The sequence below is a fragment of the Trypanosoma rangeli genome (assembly GCF_003719475.1).
Source record: "Trypanosoma rangeli strain AM80 chromosome Unknown Tra_15.4_contig_00253, whole genome shotgun sequence".
NCBI lineage: Eukaryota > Euglenozoa > Kinetoplastea > Trypanosomatida > Trypanosomatidae > Trypanosoma > Trypanosoma rangeli.
Window position 1 is genome coordinate 7,193 of NW_021705998.1, and position 18,105 is coordinate 25,297.

Sequence of the window (18,105 nt, forward strand, 5' to 3'; positions counted from 1 at the left end):
CTTGGTATTGTGCATTGCGACGTGAAGCCACACAACATGCTTTTGGGGATGGATGGTGTGTGCAAGCTTTCCGACTTTGGTTCCACCATCTCCGAGGCAACTGACATGGCACGAACGATGGTGGACGAGGTGATGCTGCGTGGCACGGCTCTCTACATGGCTCCTGAGGTGGCGAGTGGGGGTCGTTGCACGCCTCAGTCAGACATTTTTTCGCTGGGGATTTCACTGCTAGAGATGCTGCTTGGGCGTCTTCCGTGGAGGTGGAGCCGCACTGCGCCGGGGGGGAGCGATGCGGCGTCACTGCAGGCTCTGTTTAACCGTGACCTCATCTTTGTGCAGAGTCTTGCCCGTGGATACCTGGAGCCCGAGATTCCAGATTTCCTCGACTTTGAGGTGGCTCATTTTGTTCGTTCCTGCTGCCACCCCAACCCTGCCATGCGACCGTCCACCTCTGCTCTTTTCTCTTATTCGTTTCTTTTGTAATGTCAATGTATTTAGTATAATTCAGGTGAAGTACACGTCAGTAGTTGAGCTTGTGTGTATGCAATATATCTATATGCCGGCACCTTCCTGTGCCGCAATCTACGGGTCCTATTGCTTTTTTTGTGGATCTACGGTACTTTTTTTCTTGTATGTGTGTATCCGTTCATCTTTCTGTTTTTCGTTCATATGTTTTAGTGTGTTTTTATTTGGTTTTTGTTTCAATTGAGATAAAACAGTTTTTTTTTTTTTTGAATGGTCTTGCTGTTATTATTATTAATGTATTTTTAGTTTGGTCTTTTTTTTTTTTTATGGTTTGATCCATGAGCGCTATGGAGGTCTATTAATGTTATTTGTGCTCTTCGCAGATGACATGTATTATCCTATATACTGGAGTTGATTTGTGTATATGTGTGTGCGTGTGCATCAGCCTGCCCCGCTTCTGCTTTTTGCCTTGCGTAATAATTCTTTTGGCAGTATGATGCGATGTAACGGAGATGGGCACACACTCCCCTGTGTGTTGTTTTCTTATGCGTTCGTTTTTGATTTGTGTTACTGTTGCTTTTTTTTTTGTTGTTCTGGATGGCAGATATGGTTATGTCTGCATTGTGAGGCTCCGTAACGGATGAAGTCGGTGCACTGGGCGACTGCCTCTCTTATGGGGTGAGGATCCAAGGTGGGTGCTCTGTCGCCTCATGCAGTCGTGAATGTTCTGTCATCTCTGTGCATGTGTTTAGCGCTACTTTAGCACGCCTTCCTATTGATGGAGTGACGGAGGCGTGGTAGTTTTTTTTTTTTTCACCCTCCTCCCTTTCTTCGCCGCTACTTTGCGTGAATAACTTCTGCGAGGGCGGGATACTTTTGCTTTGCTTCTTCTTGTCTCTGGCTGTATACGTGTTGGCTCACCGTCACACATTTGCCACAAGCTGTGGCGGTGTATTCTCTAGAGATATCACTTTCGTGTCTATTTTTGCCACCTGCAGGCGGAAGAGGAAATAACAAGGAAGAGCTGTGTACGGGGAACGGACCCTCACATGCATGTGTCGACAAAGAAGGACCTCTCACAGCTTCACAATATGCACGAATTAACGCAGCTGGCGGCGATGGTTCTGCAGGAACGTTGCAGCCAGCAACGTCACCTGGAGCGTGTGTGCGATACGCCTTTTCACAGCAGTCGGATTCCGCAGATATCTGTGATTGACTACGTTCGCCGTATTGCCAAATACTCTTGCTGCTCACCAGAGTGCTTTGTATTGAGTCTTATTTACATGGACCGGTATTTATTTACGACTAAATCTCCACTGACGTTTCGTAATGTTCATAGGCTGATGATAACAGCGGTAGTGGTGAGTGCAAAGCTAAGGGATGATACCTATTACACCAACACTTACTATGCAAGCCTTGGTGGCATCAGTACCGTGGAACTAAACGGCTTAGAGCTTGAATTTCTGAAGACGATTGACTGGGTGACATGGGTGGAACCGAGCCAGTTTGAGGAGTACCGGATGGGGTTGCAAGCGCGATATTTGGCTTGTCAACTGTCTCCCACAACGGGGGAGAACTCTGACTACGGCGTTGTTTCCATGGGTGGAGAGCGAGACACTTCACAGTGTTGAAAAGGTGTCATTTTTCTATTTTGTTTTTGTTTTTGTTGTTTCCTTGGTTCCTTTATGCACTTTTTCTTCTTCGCTCTTTCACTCCATTATGCATATTTTTGCTTTGTCCCCGTGCATGAGGCATTCACGCATAGCATCAATTAAAACCCGTAGAATAATTTAGTCCTGTGCGTGTATGTGTGCATCTGTCGTTGAATGGAACAGATATGCACATGCTGTTGTGGGAGTTGGAACTTCTACGTTTGTTAAACGAGGTGATAGGAAACTTGATTCGTATTTTATTCTTATTGTTGTTGTTGTGTGAGTGGTTTTTTTCTTCCTGCCCCTTCGTCTTTTGTTTGCTGCAGGGGTGTAACGGGGAGGAGCACCTGTTACTGTGATCGTACATCCCTTACAGCGTTGTTCGCGGGTTACCAGTCCGGCATTGTACGGAGTTAGCGATAATTGATTGACTTCCTATATTGTGCGTCTGGCGTCGTGATTTCTAGTCACGTATGGGTCTCACTGTTTCAAGGCTAACCGGCCGCATGACACGGCTCCTCTTTACCACAATGTGATCGAATTGCGCCTGGACCGCTTTATGTATGTTTTCTTTCGCGAGAACGGGGCGGAGCCAAGCGGAATGAAGCCATGTGTTATCTCTTTACTTCTTTTTTTTTTCCCCTCCTCCTCCCTCCCACCCCCCCCTTACTTCCCTCCCACCCCCGCCACGTTGGCGGTGTTTTTTGTCGGCTCAACACCAGCAACGTAGTTATTTGTTTTTGTTTATTTTGTGCTTAAGTTCATTTGATTTCTTTTTTTTTTCTTCATTGTTTTTGTGCATGCTCGCATGCATATACTACACGTATCTGCTTTTATTTATTACCAGAAAATTATTGCATTTCTGTAGGAAATAATCCTGTTTGTGCATTTTCGCAAGTAATTAACATGCAGCTTGGGTATGGAGTACGTGGGGGACGTGGTGGTGGGCGCGGTCGAGGCGGAAACTTTGACTACAGGGGGCGGACGCAGCAGCCATTAATGGGAAGCAACACGGCCACTGATACCCTGTGTGTCCGCATAAGTGATATACGCCAGCCTGTCACAGAGGACATGATGTATCGTGTGTTTGGTAGCATCTCTACCAATCCTCAACGTCTACAGATTGCTCCCTCTTCTAATCCCAACGAAACTGTCGTCATGGCCCAGTTCTCTGACATGTACGCGACGCAGCGTGTGATGGAAAACCTAAATAATCGCAATATATTTAACGATGGTAACAAAATGGTGATGAATTACTCCACCTGGGAACCTGCACCTGTGCTGCCTGCACCCCAGACGGCAGTTTACGGCGCCCCTGCGGCAGCGTACGGTGGCGTTCAACAGCAGCCCAATATGGTGTATCCACAGATTCAGCCGCAACCAAGCGTTTACGTTCAACCGCGTCCGCAACAGGTACAAGCAGCACAACAGATGCCCCATGTTCCACAACCACAGCTATCACAGCTACCACAGCCAAGGGCAGCATATGAGCAGCCACGTGCAGGGCGTGGACGTGGGCGTGGGGGGGCTGGAGGCTCGAGAGGAGGCGGAGCAACAATGGGATTCGATCCCATGATGATGGGATACCCACCAATGGCTTACCAAATGATGCCACCTATGATGCCTATGGCAGGTGGTATGATGACGAACTACATGGCTCCAAAGTCCATGCAGAACACTCCTACCGTCTTCCTAAGCGTGACTGTGGTGCCAGAGACGGAGCCATTACAGACTATATTTACGCTTCTTGAGACCTTTGGTGGTGTTGTTACTGTGCGCCGCAACCACAACAAGAAGGACATTCTGACGGTGAAGATGGCCTCGATACCGGAGGCTGATAATGTTGTTCAACACGTGCGAAAGGTGCCATTTGCGGGGGGCACGGTGAGTGCAAAGCGTTTTCCTACTTATAATGAGCGTACACCATGCACTGACGACGGAGATCCGTTGGACGCCGCGACCCTGCAGTATGACTTCACAACTGCACGCCACCGTAGCCCTGGGCAGCGTAGTAAGTGTAACCCTTCGAACGTGCTGAAGGTCACTGGATGTGCCGGGTACTCGGAGGCGGATGTAATGACCTACTTCACAAGTGAGAATTTTTTTCCTGATCGTATCATCAAAGACGATGAAGGGGCCTTTACTGTTTACATGGCGGACACAGCTACAGCCGTGACACTGCTGGTTAAGTGTCACAACGGTGTGTGTGGGGAGGAGCGATCAAACGTTCTCTTTATTGAAGGGCCCAAGGAAAACAACATCAACCGCGATGAGCAGAACGTAGAGGAAAACGTGGCAAAGAGTTAAGTCAAATTAAAGTTGTATATACATCAGGGGATGTATACATGCAGGGTTAATGTGGCTCAGCCTCTCGTTCCCTCCCACCCCGGAAAGAGGGCACGCATAGCCGCGTTTACATTTGCATGTTGTACCTGTCAGAACGAGAGCGCCTTGCATCTTAGCTAGACGTAGAGGATACATATATACATATATATATATATATATATATAATAGCAATGACAATGAGAGCCAGTGAGAACAGCCCGCAGAAGAAGAGAGTGCGAAAAGGGGACAAAAGGGAACGATAATTAATGAACAGGTAAAACGGAAACGGAACAAAAAAAGAAGGAAGAATAAAAGATCAAAAGTAGACGCGAGCCATCAAAAGGGGGCAGCGCTGCGCGGAACTTATATGAAGAGTAAGAAGGAGTCAAAAAAGAAAGAAAAATATGTGGTGGTGCTGGTGAATGCGTATGTGCGTGAGGTGAAGGACTGTCTTTCTTTCTTTCTTTCCGCCGGGGACCGCATTTCTGCTCCTCTCTGTTTGCGCTACTTCTGAACAGCGTCATTGTTTTTTTTCCCTTCCTGTGTGTTCGTGTCTTTTTGGTTTTCTTTGTTCTGCGATATTTATTTATGTTTCTTTTATTCTTCTTTAACTCTTTTTTTTTTAAACTTGCCTCTCCCTTATGCCGTTGGGAGCCTCCTTGCCGTTCCATTTTTTTTGGAGCGACTGCTGTTGCCTCCTACTTCGCTTAATCTCATGATTTGACTTTGCACTTGTCGTGAAAGTCAAGGGTGCCTTTGCCCCACCATTTTCGTTTCCTCGTTTGGTTTCTCGCCCGTGCGGAGGGAGTGGCTGACAGAAGCCGACTAATGTTACATTTCATTGGAATGGCAGAAGCTGGAACACGGCGCGAAGGGAGGTATTCCTGGTCTACCTGTATTTGAGTTGTCTTCTTACACAGCATCACATGCGTTTACAGTACATTATATAGTAAAACGTACGCATGCGTAAAACGTTTGTATCGAGGCGACGAGCCACAGCTCGTTCTTTTGATGTTTTTTTTTAAAAAAAAACTTTGTATTTTGTATTTTGTTTTATAGCTCTAGTCCGTATTGTTCCGTCATGAATGTGGCTGCATTTTGTTCTTTATTGTGGCGTTGTATGCTTCCTGCAGGTGCATCGCCAGTCTTCATTGCGGTGTGTGCATATGTATATGTACTGTGCGTGGATGTTTGTATGTGTGTGTGTATGTGAAGGTTTTCTACGGTCCTGAGTCTTAATTTCCACAATGACGTAAAAGTGATTGCCTTTGTTTGAACTTAAATTGGGAGGTTCGCTCAGTCGAATGTTTGCTCTGGTGTCTGGTTGCGTGACCATTTTAATCATGGAATTTTTATGCTTCATTTGGTTAAATTATTTCTTATATTTGGTGTTGATGAATAATTTACCGTGCGTCCTACAATACTTTCTCGTTGGTGGTCTTTGTGGCTTCGCTCAACACTTGGCCAGCGGCAGATTCACGGTGTGACACATTCATATTGACATCCCTGTTTATTTTTTCTCTTGTTTTTTTCTTTGCCCGCCATTTGATTTTGGCGATACTGGAGAGGGCCTCAGTGGGAAATGGCTTACCGCCCTATGTGATGCTGCGTGGCGTTCCCAGTTGCATTAAACCGTAGTGCCCACCCATATTTGCAACGCATTGGCATTAATGATGTTATCATTGAGAGCCGTCGATGACGTGTGTGATCCCACACTTCTCTCATTACTTATGTGGTGCCGCTTTTCTTGTTCTTCTTTCCAGTGTTTCTGTTTCTCCTCGTATTTCTTAATGCGTGCGAACACGCCTTCACGAATGTTAGGCAGGCAGAGATAAGTTATCTTGTTGGCGTGTGGTCGTCGTTGGTTAGCGTCAACAAGTGTAGAGAAAAGCAATGGCGTGTTTGTGGTGTGCGATTCTCTTTTCTTTCTCCTCTTATTGACTTTGCAACCTCTACACTGCAGAAGTTTTGTGTGTGTGCGTGTGTGCCCCACGCCTCATCATTATTCTAAGGGATTGTATTTTTTTTGGTCGTGGGGCACGAGCGCAGTGAGGTCTTTCCTGTTTTTCCCATTGTGCCCCTTCTCTTTTCCTCCCTCCCTGTTTGTGTGCGCAGGTGCGTGTGTTTGCCCTTCATGGGAAGGCGTAACGACGCCCCAGTCCTTTCTCTCCGTGTGCGGGCATGCAAACAGGGACATCGCCAAAGCGACGTCATCGCCATTACGTTGATATTTTTCGTGATTTTTTTCTTTTTTTTTTTTCTGTTTGACATCCCGCTGTGTCTGTTGTCACGCGCCGCACTGCCCTCTCGCCGCTTGGTGTCAGTATTTCAGCGAACTTTACACAACCACACGCACAGGCGCGCAGAGAATCAAAGCCGCGAAAGAAGCGAAGAGGACGGTGTCTTGTGGCTGACTGTGAAGCAAAAAAAAAAAGGACAATTTGGACTTACAAGCGATCTCAAGGAAAACGAGCGAAGTAAAGAGGATTTGGTTTTATAAGAGTTAACAGGAAAAAAGAAAAGGAAATAAGGAGCGGGATAAAACAAAAAAAAACAACGACAACAAAAGCCTCTTAAAAGGAGGAGATCCACGGAGAGAATATTTAAACAGTAACAGTAAGAAAGGGACTGACTTTACCTACTGGGGCGGAGAGTAACAGACCCATCGTTCGCTGCGTCAAGTAGGCCATTTCCGTTGCCTGTGAAAACAGCAATACTAACAACAACAGCTGGGAAGACGTAACGAGAGAGGGAAGAGTTATTGTGCCGCTAAAATAGAGAGAAAAAAAAACACACACGCACAAAAGTAACACTGAGAAGAAAGAGGAGGTGAGGATAGCTGAATCTGGGGCTCACGCGTTTTCTCACATCTTTAGAAGTTACATCAACTGCCGTTTATTTGGAAAGCCCGGTCTTGCGCAAAAGGACGAGCGGAGAGGGATCAACGTAAGAAGAGGCAAGGAAAAAAGTGCATCTGACAGAAGTGCAAAAAAGAGGGTGAATTACAAGAGTTTGAAAGATAAGAAACGATTTTAATAAAATAACCGTTCAAAAGAAGAGACGTACGCGGAAATGATGTCTGTGGTCTTAAAAAATATACCTCCTCAATGCCAGGAAGATGACCTTCGCCGTGCGTTGCTCATCTATGGCACAGCTATAAGCACAGCGATTTCCCCTCATATGCGTCAGGCAACTGTAACAATGCGAACTCCGCAAGAGGCTCGGTCTCTTCTTCATCAAGGATGTATCAATCTTTTTGGCCAAACTGTGACGGTAGAGTCAGCACCTTATGGCAGCAATGGTGGCTCACCAGCAATGATGACCCCGCATCTTGGTGCAACACGAATCAATGTTGTTGTGGAAAAATGTACCTATCCCGTGACAAAGGAAATATTGACACAAGTTTTTGGGATGGTGGCTCCACCTTTAAATGTCATTTGTGGTCCTTCAGGCCCCACCACAACAGGCTGGGTTGATTATTCCGATGCCACCACAGCTCGTCGGGTGATGCAACAGCTGAATAAGAATTCGATTTATCCCGAATGCTGTTTTATGTCTTTAACACTTGATCGTGGCGGTGTTGGTGTTCCCACGATGGGAGGGTATGCTACTTCCCCAATGTCGTATCCAAAGAAACAAGCTCCTCAGCAATCACCATTGCAGCCGCAGCAACCGATGCCATTTGGTCATGCAAACTATGGGGCCATGCCTGGTGCTCTAATGCCGAGAGGGGGGATGGGTGGCCGTGGACGCGGGCGTGGTGGTGGAATGGGGCGCTACGGCCTCCCATATGCCGTCAATGGACACATGGCACATCCTCCATACGCTGCCGCCGGTGCCCCGTACGCCCAGCCTCCCACGGATGCTGTGGTAATTGTCAGCAACATGCCAGAGACGGTTGCCCTTCATGATTTGTGGGTTCTCCTTGAAGTATACGGCAATGTGAATTCACTCAAGCGCCAATTCAGTTCAAAGAGTACCGTTGTTGCACACTTTCAGAATGTCTACGACGCTCGTCTTGCTGTTCAGTATCTTCAGGGATGCCCATTTCATGGTGCTACCCTTTCACTGAAGCATTTTGCTGGTTACGTAGAACGTGGTGGAAGGACCGAGTGGAACAGTGGCCCAGCAACGGACCCTGCTACACACGCTGTACTTTTTTCAAGCGGGTACCATCATCGAACAAAGCCTACAGCAGCTTTTAACCCTACAGGGCGCGTCCGCCCAGGAAAAAATTTGTTTATTTCCAACCTCACTGAAGCCATTACGGATGAGGATATCAAGGAGGTGTTCACCAAGGCTGGATTTGAACTTGATGGCTATTACCGTAAGAATTCAACAGTTGCCATTGTTAGCTTGAGGGATATAGAAACCGCAGTACAGGCTCTTATCGTGGTGCACTCCCATCAGCTGAAGGAACGCTTTCTACGTGTGACATTTTCTCACTTCCCACCAGGCCCTCGCAGCAACGGTGATGAGGAAGGCGAAGTTCCTGCAGTTGAGCTGAAGGAAGCTGTTGCGGAGAACCCACCCATTGAAGAATGAGGTGCTTTATTTGAGTGGGCCTCGCAAAGTCCGCGGTTTTGCTCAGGAAATAAAATAATGTTGCATAATACAAGGGATATTTATCTACTTTTTTTTTCTTTTTCTCTTTAATGCATCTGTTTACTTGCTGATGTTTGAGGGGGGATCCGACTGGCCACAACTGTGAATCATATGGCACACAATGGGTAGATGCGGCGTGTGATTACATTACATTTGTTTCCTTTTTTGGTGTATATGGTTTTTGTTGGTTGTTGTTTTTTACTCCCTTGTTGTTGTTTTGTTGTGCACTTTTGGCTTGTTTTTCTTTCTTGCGTTGGTGTCAGCACTTTCGGTTTTGTTTTAGCTTTTACATATGTGCTTTTTTTTTTTAAGGCCCTTCTCGACGTCCTGTTCTTTTGTTCTTTGAGAGGCGTGGCACAAAAAGGCGGGAAGAGAAACGCGTGTGTGTGTGTGTGTGTGTGTGTGTGTGTGTGTGTGTGTGTGTATACCACCTTCCTGCGGTGGGGGCTGTTGGCGATGGACCCTTGGCAGCCGTCACTGCCAGGCGCGGGCGCTCAGCGCGCTGTTTTGATCCTGCAGTTGTACATGCGGATGGGGCACTACAGTCCGCTTTCTATCCTGGTAGCAGATACTTTGTGCCTGACGTTTAAGGCAGCTGGGGCAACGGTGAGTGAGCTTGGCGCGTACTTGGGACTCTCACCAGACCGTGTGGAGATCGGTATCGAAGGGATGCCAAAGGAGTTGTACTGCACCTCGGCTGAGCTCCGTCAGAATGCTACAAGTGGGGAGTATGAGGAAAAAAATACCGGTAAAAAACGAAGCCGTCAGGAGGCTACAGAGGAGAACACACTTCGCTACTATATTAATTATGCCACGTTGTTGCCGTTTGCGTTCGCCCATGGCAGTCATATGCTTTTGGCGCTTTGCCAGTTACCTCGTCCGCAGTGTGCGACCAACGACAGTATAAGTGGCGAACACATTTCTCTGAACGTGTCAGCAACACTTCGACGCTCAGATTTTAGACGAGGTCTCTGTTGTGTTTCGTGTCGCTACTGGATGGCGCTGAAGGACTTGCGATCGACCATTTCACGTTGCCCACTTTGTCATACAGATATACTGGGCGGTGTGCTACGCGCTATATATGCCCGCTATGAAGAGAAACTGGCTAGTGGCCAGTCGTTGCTTTCTTTTGGCCCCGTACAACAGCGCCCCACCACCATCACAACCACCACAACAACAACCAGCAAAAATAACAACAGTAGTTGCAGGGCGATGGAGGCGGCTCAAGGAGATTCCTCGAAAATGTCTGTTGGTGAAGCTGCAGACTACCCGCTAGCACGCGATCCTTTCCTTGTGCAACAGGGGCTTTTTTTTCAGCTGCTTTTTTCACATCCATTTGTACGCGTTAACGATGCACCGTTTGTGGTGGATGAAGATGAGGTGATGACGAAGGAGGAATACGACCATCGATTGAAGCATAGGGCGACGGTGCTTGATCAGTTTCGTCTTGTGCACCGTAACGCAGCGGCTATAAGGGTGAAACGTGTGGATCAGCAAAAGTTGGACGCCGAGAAATGCAGGGAGAGTACCATGAAGGTAGTGAAACGTGGTCAACTTCCACCCTGGTTGCGGCCCGTGTCTGTGTTCCAGGAGGGCGAAGTGCCACTGCCGCCAGCGACAAGGAGGGAACAACTTTTCGCCGATAACGTAGAGTTTACATTGGTAAAAGAAACAAAACGCGGTGCCGATATTACAGCTACCGCAAGGTACACCGCACAGGAGTTTTTCGATGACGACTATGACGAGGTGCCGCTTTGTAAACTGTCCACAGGGTGACCATACTTTTCTCCTCCCTCACGGCGTTTCTCCGCTGTTGGTCGGGAACAGAATCCAGCAGGGTATATTTATTTGCTTCTACCCAGCGCAGCATTTTATCTATGCCTCTCACTTGGTGTACGTATGTATATGTTCCAGGCCAAGGGATCTGTCGGTCAAGTGTATATATATATATATATATATATTGATGTCTTCTTCTGGTGTTGCAATTTGGTACTCCATAGAAAGCAAAACACAAAAGGGGGAAAAAAAAACAAGAACCACAACCAAAAGGGGTGGTTGATGAATAAATCGTAGTTCCCTATTTTTATTCGACGACTGGGCACATTTCTCTTGCCTCCCTCCCCATTCCCTACTCTATTCGAGTCAGTGAAGGAATGAACCTGGCCACTCCCGCGGCCCTGCGAAGCAGCGAGGAGGTGGTATACCGTAGCAGTGGCGGTGGCTTCGTGTTGAAAACGGCCTCTGGCGGTTTGTCTACATCGCCGTGTAAGGATGACTGGTGTAATTTTTCCGATATGTTGAGGACATTGGCGCACGATAAAGTACTACTTGGTAGCATTTTACACGGTGTCCCGATGGAAGAGCAGGACAATTTAGCTGAACTTCTGGAGCAGGTTCTTTGGGTTGCAACTGAGGTTGCCCCTGTAGAAGCCTCGCAAACGTTATCGACGCTTCTTCTGTTCGAGTTTGATCGTGCCTCGCGGAAACGGAACGATGTTCATACTTTTATGCGGGGAAACGGTGTGGTGCCTAAGGTGTTTGACGCTCTTCTGGCCAGAGTGGTAAGTAGTGAGGGTGGAATTGGGGAGCAGCTGCTGCAATGTTGTAACGCTTTGTGTGCGGACGGCGTTGTACCCACTTTGGCGAAGGGTGACGTTAGTCTTGCGGAACCCGACGCTGATAGAGTGAGGTGTGGTGACGTCGTGTCTCCTCGTTTTCTTATTGAAGGGCTTGATTATTTTAACGGATTGACGACCTTATTGTCAGACGCTGACGGGGGCACTGCCAATCATCAGGATAATTACGTGTTGACCATTGTAGGAATGTTACGCCGCATTTTGAATGTAGTCTACGCCTCTGTGAGCCAATGGCCGTGGAGCTTGCGACAAGCGTTGCGTTGCTTATTGCAAGCTGTTGACGCGGCTTCCCAAGATCATGCGCTGCTTGGACACCGAGACTGTGACTTGGAAGCATTGTCCACTTTGCAGCAAAATATTATGGCAACGATTGTGGTTCTTCGAGCGGTAGTGCCATCCCTACTAAATACTGTTTCCCGTGTACTCCCAGAAGCGAGTTGTTTTGACCCACATTCCATTCTAGTGCAAAAACGTATCACCATGTTGGCGAAGTTAGCACAAAAGGCGGCTCATGGTTTATTGTTTAGCGTTTCACATGAAACGGGGATGGATGCCTTTAACAACGAACTTCCGGCACTAACGCAGCGGTGGGAGGAGGTATTTCTGTATTTGTGCCACAAGACAAGTCCACCAACTCCACGTCAAGATGGTGATTCGATGACTTTTGAGGCAGAGGCTGAACTGCAGTTTTGTGAATTTTTGGATCGTCATGTAGTCCACTTATTGCATTGGGTAGTGCAGCACAAACCGATAGTGGAACCTACTTATTTGAGTCGCCTGATGTTCCTTACTCGTTACGCCCAACGAAGGTTGGGGCGTGTGGGTCACTTTGCCCCAATTCCACTCGTGTCCAGCGTGACACTTCCTGTCGCAGATGATGGTTCTGTGTTTTCTAGGATGCGACGACCTGGGTTTGGTTTTCTGTCACTTGCTTGTTATTACCGAAAGCTTCTCGATGAACACCCTGAGAGCCACAACGCGGTGAGTTCATCGTCTGAGGTGATATTTGATGAGCTTATTGCGTACGCCCTTCGCCAGATTGTTGATCCGGAGGTTACAGGAGTACATGCCTCTTTTTGTGGTATTTCTGGCCTTGCATGCGATGGAACTGTTGGTATTTTCATTTACTGGGACCTACTACGTCTGTACCTCGACGAGTATCACGCAAGGAAAGGAACCGAGTTGCAGCGACGGTGTCCTCAGTTTTGTGCTCACAGGAAAGACTCTGTGCTTGAAGTTGGTGACTCTATTGCGTACTTTTTTTTTTAATAAGTCTGGCGTTGTCAAACAAAGACAACAAGGGATTTCGGATTTTTGTTGTTGCAGTCAAACCCTCAATGTGTTGTTCCTGGCTGGGGGACGCACTCCGTTTATTGCCGACCAGATACGCGGCACAATGTGTCCATGTGCTGTTACTAAACTTAGCAGATATGAACCTGTTGCGCAGTGATTGCGTACCCCCTTTTGAGGTTACTGTATGCCGACGGGCGAGGGATTTATTACTGGCCTTGGAAGAGTTGCGCCTTCAAATGCCGCTTGGTTGCATGGAATATTACGCACTGTTAGTCACCGAGCAACGGGAAAGTGACCAAACTTTTGGGAAGCTCTTTCCCCCTCCCCCTTCTCTTTCTCCCTGCGTGGAGCCAACCGGAGTAGACGAGAATGTTTTCGGTGCATCTGCTGCATCAGTGCTGCATGCATCGTTGGAAGCCCAGTTATGGCCACTGGCGCTGATGTGGGACGTGTTTGCACTGCTTCAGTCTGCCATTGTTCCCCCAGAGGTCTCATCCTTGTCAGCAATGACGGATGAAGTTGGAAGTGGTACGGGTGTACGCCCACTTCCAAACTTGCCTAAGCATTCCTTGAGTCTTTGGTGCGCGCATGCGGTGAAATTTTTCTTTAATTTCGAGGGTAACTTGTTGCTACATTTGGAGCTCGAGCCCAAATGGCTGCAGGAGACAATATCTCAGGGCCATGGCACGGCTCAGCCCCCGTTGCAGCAGCTCCATCAGGAGGAAAACAGGCATACTTGCTCCTGGTTCTCCGTGTCTCACAGGGGGGAACACGAGGATGGGACGTATGAGAGTTGCCTTTCGCATGTCCTTTTTTTGGCCTCACGGCGATTTTATGCGAGCGACGTTTTGGCACCAAATGGTCAATCTAGTGGGGTGGGGTTCTGGCCGAGTATTGTTCCAAGCCTGCGCCACACGACGTTGGAGTCGCTTTGGCGACTTTTGCTATATAATTTGTGGAATACGTTTGAGTTGGTGCGGCAGGTGTCGCCAGCGCGTTGCCCTGTAACACGCGTAACAAAGGCTATGAAGGTTTACCTGAGCCGTTTCCCTCAACCAGCGCCTCTTTCTGACAATCTTCATCTTTTTGATGATGATAAAATATTATTAAACATGGCTGCATCGGCTCTTGTAGCTTCACCTGCAGCCGAGTGGGGGCTGCTCCAGCTACTGATAGAAGTTTGTGCGTTTATTCGCAAGATCGATTTGGCAGAGCTTGACTCCGTGACTGTTAAGCATGACGGTCCAAAGGCTGCGTGGGAGAATGCTATGACCGATGGGGTCATCCGCATTGTATTCCGTAAAGAAGTGCTTGATGACGCTGAACTCCTTGGCGCACACCTGATTGTGACCCAGGGAGCAGCTCTCTTACCATCTGCATGCTTTTAACCCGCTTGAGTGGTTTTGATGCGAGTTCGGTTGCTCTCTTACATGTTGCGCTGACGGACTGCATGCCTTTGAAAGACACAGTAAGGGGATGGAGCAGCAACAGCACAAAGTGGAACTAACGCGCCCACTATTAAGTGTGCAACCTCTTTCTTGTAGCTACTATGGCTGGGAATTCTGGGAATATTTTTTATTCTCGCTCTTTTTTCTTGCCTTCTCTCTCTCTTTCTCACACACAGACATACACGATTCTCCCGTTCTTTCCACTTGTTTTTGTTTGTTTGTTTGTTTGTTTGTTTTATGTTTATTTATGTTTATTTACTTATTGGTCATCTCGGCGTGGCGCTGATCTTATCATCTATTTTTTTTTTTTTTTTTACTGTTGTTGCTGTACGTTATATATGCGTGTGTATGAAGTTTGGGTGTATTGTTTTTGTTCGTTTGTTTGTTTTAGACCTTGCGAGGTTGCGAGGGAAATCTTCTGGTCCCAGAGGTGTCTGGTAAATGTACCCAATAATACCTTACTTTTTCAATGCATCACTGTGAAGGTCGTCGTGAAGGCTACGTTTTTTTTGGAGGCCCACCCATCTCCAATCCGCCCTGACCTACACGGGAGGACTGGGCAGTGGTGCGTACAGCACCCACTCTTTTGTTTTATTACTTAATAGTCGGAGAGAGTGCGGGATCGTCTTTGACACTATCACTGTTGGGTATTGCTTGAATAATGATATACATGCAGTCGCTATTGACTGTACGGAAGGGTGCTCATTGTGCTTCCTTTCCTCTTTTCTTTTCTTTTTCGTTTTTCTATTAGAGGAAAAGCCGAGGCGCAGGCTGTTCTGCATATATACATAAGTGTATAAACGTATTTTTTTTTTGTTGATACCAGAAGCTGTTAGATATATATATATATATATGTAGTGGGGAAGTCTGTTCTTCTGCTTGAGGCGTTCGGCGTGCGTGATGGGGGGTAATTGCCCTCTTTCTCTCTCTCTCTCTCTGTTTCTTTTTATTATTATTATTTCTTGCTTTTTCTACTCTTTGTTCTTTTTGTTTCTGCTGCACGGGTAGCTGCCAAGTTAGTATAGGTCATGAGCATAATGAGCTCCGTGGAGGCTTTTGTTCTGCAGTCCCTCGCTTCTACAGATGCTGTCGAGTCTGACCAGCTGGCGGAGACGCTGCAAGCCAACCACCAAGACGTTGTGGGTGCCATCAAGTCGTTGGAGTCGGACGGCTACGTCGTGAGCGAGATGAAAACGAAGCCAACGTGGAAGCTGACGAATGAGGCCATGAAGATATGCGAGAGTGGCAGCCCCGAGTTTCTCCTCTGGAAGATGTTGTCAGGGGGTGCGATGCCTCAGGATGACGTTGCGGCGAAGTTGGGAAAGGAAGCCACTGCCGTGGCGCTAGCGAATGGCATGAAGGCAAAGATCTTTGCTTTAACTAAAAACGAAGGCAAAATGGTCGTTGCGCGCTCCCCATCCGTCTCCTCTTTTCACGACGGCACACGAGTTTCCCTCACTCAGGCGTTGAAGGGCGAACATGTCGATCCGAAAGACGCAGAGGCACTCAAGAAGCGCAAGCTGGCGACACTCGACAACGTGAAGATCTTTTGTGTAACCAAGGGCCCAAACTATGCGACAACACGACGGGCAAAGGCTGTGGGGGATCTTACGAAGGAAATGCTGCAGGATGGGTCGTGGAAGACTACCGAGTTCAAGGATTATAACATGGACGCGGCGGGTCGAGAGGTGAGCTGTGGCCAGCTGCACCCGCTGCTGAAGGTGCGCCAGGAGTTCCGCGAGATATTTATGGAGCTTGGTTTTCAAGAGATGGAAACAGATCACTGGGTGGAGTCGTCTTTTTGGAACTTTGATGCTCTCTTTATCGCACAGAATCACCCCGCCCGTGATGTGCAGGACACGTTTTTCGTCTCAAAACCAGCAACCCATGAGCTGAATCACCACGAGGTTGTTGACTGCGTGCGCGACATGCATGAAAAAAAGTTTAAGTACACCTGGAAAGTGGAGGAGGCACAGCGCAACGTTCTACGCACGCACACAACATGCTGTTCCGGGTTCTGGCTTCACCAGATTGCGAAATCGTCGCCACTGCTGCCGGACGGACGTCGTGATTTCCGCCCTGGTCGCTACTACAGCATTGACCGTGTCTTCCGCAACGAGGAGATGGACCGCACACATCTTTGCGAGTTTCACCAGATTGAAGGCTGCGTCATCGACCGCAACATCTCTCTGTCGAACATGATGCACACATTTCAGCTTTTTTTTAGCCGCATTGGTGTAGAGAAGCTACGCTTCAAGCCTGTCTTCAACCCGTACACGGAGCCTTCGATGGAAATCTTTGGCTGGCACAAACAGCTGAAGCGGTGGATTGAGGTAGGCAACAGCGGCCTCTTCCGCCCCGAGATGCTGGTGCCGCTGGGCTTTGACGAGGATGTGACGGTGATGGCGTGGGGACTGTCGCTCGAGCGGCCAACGATGATCAAGTACGGCCTGTCAAGCATCCACGAGCTCTTTGGTCAGAAGGTTGACCTGCGCTTTATCAAGAGGTCTAAGCTGATGCGTTTCTAAATTGTGGGGGTGCTGGAGGCCAAAAGAAGAGAGAAAGAAAAAAAGTGGCGGAAACAAATCTGCTAATATATATATATATATATATATATAAACAACCGCATTGCAATTAAAATACAAAGCGAAAGAGAGAGAAGAGGGGAGGAAGAGGAAACGTCACTCCCCAGTCGTTCCACACCACCACGCCCCAGACACACAACTTGGGAAGAAAAAAGGAAGAAAACACACAAACATCCGCGCAGCAATAACATGAAGAACACGTGCAGGTATTTGAACATACAAAGAATGCAAATTAGAAAAAGAAAAAGTGGGCTGGGGGGAGTAACCGTTCAAAAAACGTGAGGAGTGCCCGCGGTGCGAGAGTCCTGTTTGTGAGCGGGCTCTTGATCCTGGGGCCCTGTGCAGTAATTCTGGTAAAGAATGGGAAATAAATAAAAGACATTGATGTGGCCATGCGTTACCCTTATTGCTCTACACGGCCGTGTTTCCTCTCCTTATTAGCGCCATCATTATTTGTTGCCTTTCTTGGCTCATTAACTGTTCATTGTTGCGTCCGCTATTTTTATCTTTACTTTCACTGTTCTCGCCCTATTTCCTTTTTTTTTTTTTTATTATTCCCCGTTGATTGCTCTGTGTAGTGTGGAGGAGAAGTCCAGCGATGGTGAAGCCGCACCTTCGTCACTACTGCGTCGTCGGCCGCGAGACGCCGTCGGAGAAGAACCCCGAGCCGACCGTCTACAAGTATGAGGTTTTTGCGCCGAACTTCGTCGTCGCCAAGAGCCGCTTCTGGCGCATGATGCGGGATAAGAACAAGGTGAAGTCGACCCACGGTGACGTGCTCTCCTGCAAGGTCGTGAAGGACCGTAAGCTGGCGGCACGCAACTACAGCGTCGACATTGCGTACTACAGCCAGCGCTGCGGATACACGCACATGGTGAAGGAGTTCCGTGACGTTTGCAAGGCGGGGGCGGTGAGCCAGGCGTATCACGACCTCGCCTCCCGCCACCGTGCGCGGTACTGCAACGTTGAGGTGCTGGGCGTGAAAAGCATCCCGAACCACCAGGTGAAGCGCCTTAGCATTGCGGAGTACCACGCCAGCAACCTGTCCTTCCCGCTCCTGCACCGCCGCGTCAAGGCTCCGCGCAAGGACCGCGTC

The 18,105-nt window shown here is 48.1% G+C and overlaps 10 protein-coding genes across 10 annotated transcripts in view, besides 18 other annotated features; all 10 read left to right on the forward strand.

The window, feature by feature from the left end:
- Positions 1-104, forward strand: part of TraAM80_06699 (putative MAP protein kinase) — a gene marked incomplete at both ends in the record, with an annotated part of 936 nt that extends 832 nt beyond the window's left edge. The window contains one exon of the mRNA XM_029383531.1: positions 1-104. This exon is cut by the window's left edge and continues 832 nt beyond it. Within this exon, the coding sequence (XP_029236600.1) occupies positions 1-104 (104 nt within the window).
- A 1-nt stretch (position 105) lies between these two features.
- TraAM80_06700 (putative MAP protein kinase) lies at positions 106-483 on the forward strand (the record flags this gene model as incomplete). Its single annotated transcript, XM_029383532.1, has 1 exon — positions 106-483. The coding sequence occupies one exon, from the start codon at positions 106-108 to the stop codon at positions 481-483; it is 378 nt and encodes a 125-aa protein (XP_029236601.1).
- Positions 484-998: 515 nt separating this feature from the next.
- Positions 999-1,058: a microsatellite.
- Positions 1,059-1,514: 456 nt separating this feature from the next.
- TraAM80_06701 (CYC2-like cyclin 6) lies at positions 1,515-2,096 on the forward strand (the record flags this gene model as incomplete). The annotated part of the gene is made up of 1 exon (XM_029383533.1): positions 1,515-2,096. The coding sequence occupies one exon, from the start codon at positions 1,515-1,517 to the stop codon at positions 2,094-2,096; it is 582 nt and encodes a 193-aa protein (XP_029236602.1).
- Positions 2,097-2,361: 265 nt separating this feature from the next.
- Positions 2,362-2,394: a microsatellite.
- Positions 2,395-2,757: 363 nt separating this feature from the next.
- Positions 2,758-2,800: a microsatellite.
- A 316-nt stretch (positions 2,801-3,116) lies between these two features.
- TraAM80_06702 (uncharacterized protein) lies at positions 3,117-4,424 on the forward strand (the record flags this gene model as incomplete). The annotated part of the gene is made up of 1 exon (XM_029383534.1): positions 3,117-4,424. One exon carries the CDS (start codon positions 3,117-3,119, stop codon positions 4,422-4,424), a length of 1,308 nt encoding a protein of 435 aa, XP_029236603.1.
- Positions 4,425-4,596: 172 nt separating this feature from the next.
- Positions 4,597-4,627: a microsatellite.
- A 262-nt stretch (positions 4,628-4,889) lies between these two features.
- Positions 4,890-4,910: a microsatellite.
- Positions 4,911-5,598: 688 nt separating this feature from the next.
- Positions 5,599-5,654: a microsatellite.
- A 1,028-nt stretch (positions 5,655-6,682) lies between these two features.
- Positions 6,683-6,708: a microsatellite.
- An 809-nt stretch (positions 6,709-7,517) lies between these two features.
- Positions 7,518-8,987, forward strand: TraAM80_06703 (polypyrimidine binding protein; the record flags this gene model as incomplete). The annotated part of the gene is made up of 1 exon (XM_029383535.1): positions 7,518-8,987. One exon carries the CDS (start codon positions 7,518-7,520, stop codon positions 8,985-8,987), a length of 1,470 nt encoding a protein of 489 aa, XP_029236604.1.
- Positions 8,988-9,209: 222 nt separating this feature from the next.
- Positions 9,210-9,271: a microsatellite.
- Positions 9,272-9,427: 156 nt separating this feature from the next.
- Positions 9,428-9,471: a microsatellite.
- A 32-nt stretch (positions 9,472-9,503) lies between these two features.
- TraAM80_06704 (transcription factor subunit 2) lies at positions 9,504-10,823 on the forward strand (the record flags this gene model as incomplete). The annotated part of the gene is made up of 1 exon (XM_029383536.1): positions 9,504-10,823. The coding sequence occupies one exon, from the start codon at positions 9,504-9,506 to the stop codon at positions 10,821-10,823; it is 1,320 nt and encodes a 439-aa protein (XP_029236605.1).
- Positions 10,824-10,985: 162 nt separating this feature from the next.
- Positions 10,986-11,008: a microsatellite.
- Positions 11,009-11,200: 192 nt separating this feature from the next.
- TraAM80_06705 (uncharacterized protein) lies at positions 11,201-12,952 on the forward strand (the record flags this gene model as incomplete). Its single annotated transcript, XM_029383537.1, has 1 exon — positions 11,201-12,952. The coding sequence occupies one exon, from the start codon at positions 11,201-11,203 to the stop codon at positions 12,950-12,952; it is 1,752 nt and encodes a 583-aa protein (XP_029236606.1).
- A 161-nt stretch (positions 12,953-13,113) lies between these two features.
- TraAM80_06706 (uncharacterized protein) lies at positions 13,114-14,364 on the forward strand (the record flags this gene model as incomplete). The annotated part of the gene is made up of 1 exon (XM_029383538.1): positions 13,114-14,364. One exon carries the CDS (start codon positions 13,114-13,116, stop codon positions 14,362-14,364), a length of 1,251 nt encoding a protein of 416 aa, XP_029236607.1.
- Positions 14,365-14,547: 183 nt separating this feature from the next.
- Positions 14,548-14,591: a microsatellite.
- Positions 14,592-14,633: 42 nt separating this feature from the next.
- Positions 14,634-14,660: a microsatellite.
- Positions 14,661-14,722: 62 nt separating this feature from the next.
- Positions 14,723-14,739: a microsatellite.
- Positions 14,740-14,777: 38 nt separating this feature from the next.
- Positions 14,778-14,812: a microsatellite.
- Positions 14,813-15,139: 327 nt separating this feature from the next.
- Positions 15,140-15,173: a microsatellite.
- Positions 15,174-15,257: 84 nt separating this feature from the next.
- Positions 15,258-15,281: a microsatellite.
- Positions 15,282-15,341: 60 nt separating this feature from the next.
- Positions 15,342-15,417: a microsatellite.
- A 44-nt stretch (positions 15,418-15,461) lies between these two features.
- TraAM80_06707 (putative phenylalanyl-tRNA synthetase alpha chain) lies at positions 15,462-16,952 on the forward strand (the record flags this gene model as incomplete). Its single annotated transcript, XM_029383539.1, has 1 exon — positions 15,462-16,952. The coding sequence occupies one exon, from the start codon at positions 15,462-15,464 to the stop codon at positions 16,950-16,952; it is 1,491 nt and encodes a 496-aa protein (XP_029236608.1).
- Positions 16,953-17,017: 65 nt separating this feature from the next.
- Positions 17,018-17,042: a microsatellite.
- A 565-nt stretch (positions 17,043-17,607) lies between these two features.
- Positions 17,608-18,105, forward strand: part of TraAM80_06708 (large subunit ribosomal protein L18Ae) — a gene marked incomplete at both ends in the record, with an annotated part of 1,005 nt that continues 507 nt past the window's right edge. Inside the window, one exon of the mRNA XM_029383540.1 lies at positions 17,608-18,105. This exon is cut by the window's right edge and continues 507 nt beyond it. Within this exon, the coding sequence (XP_029236609.1) occupies positions 17,608-18,105 (498 nt within the window).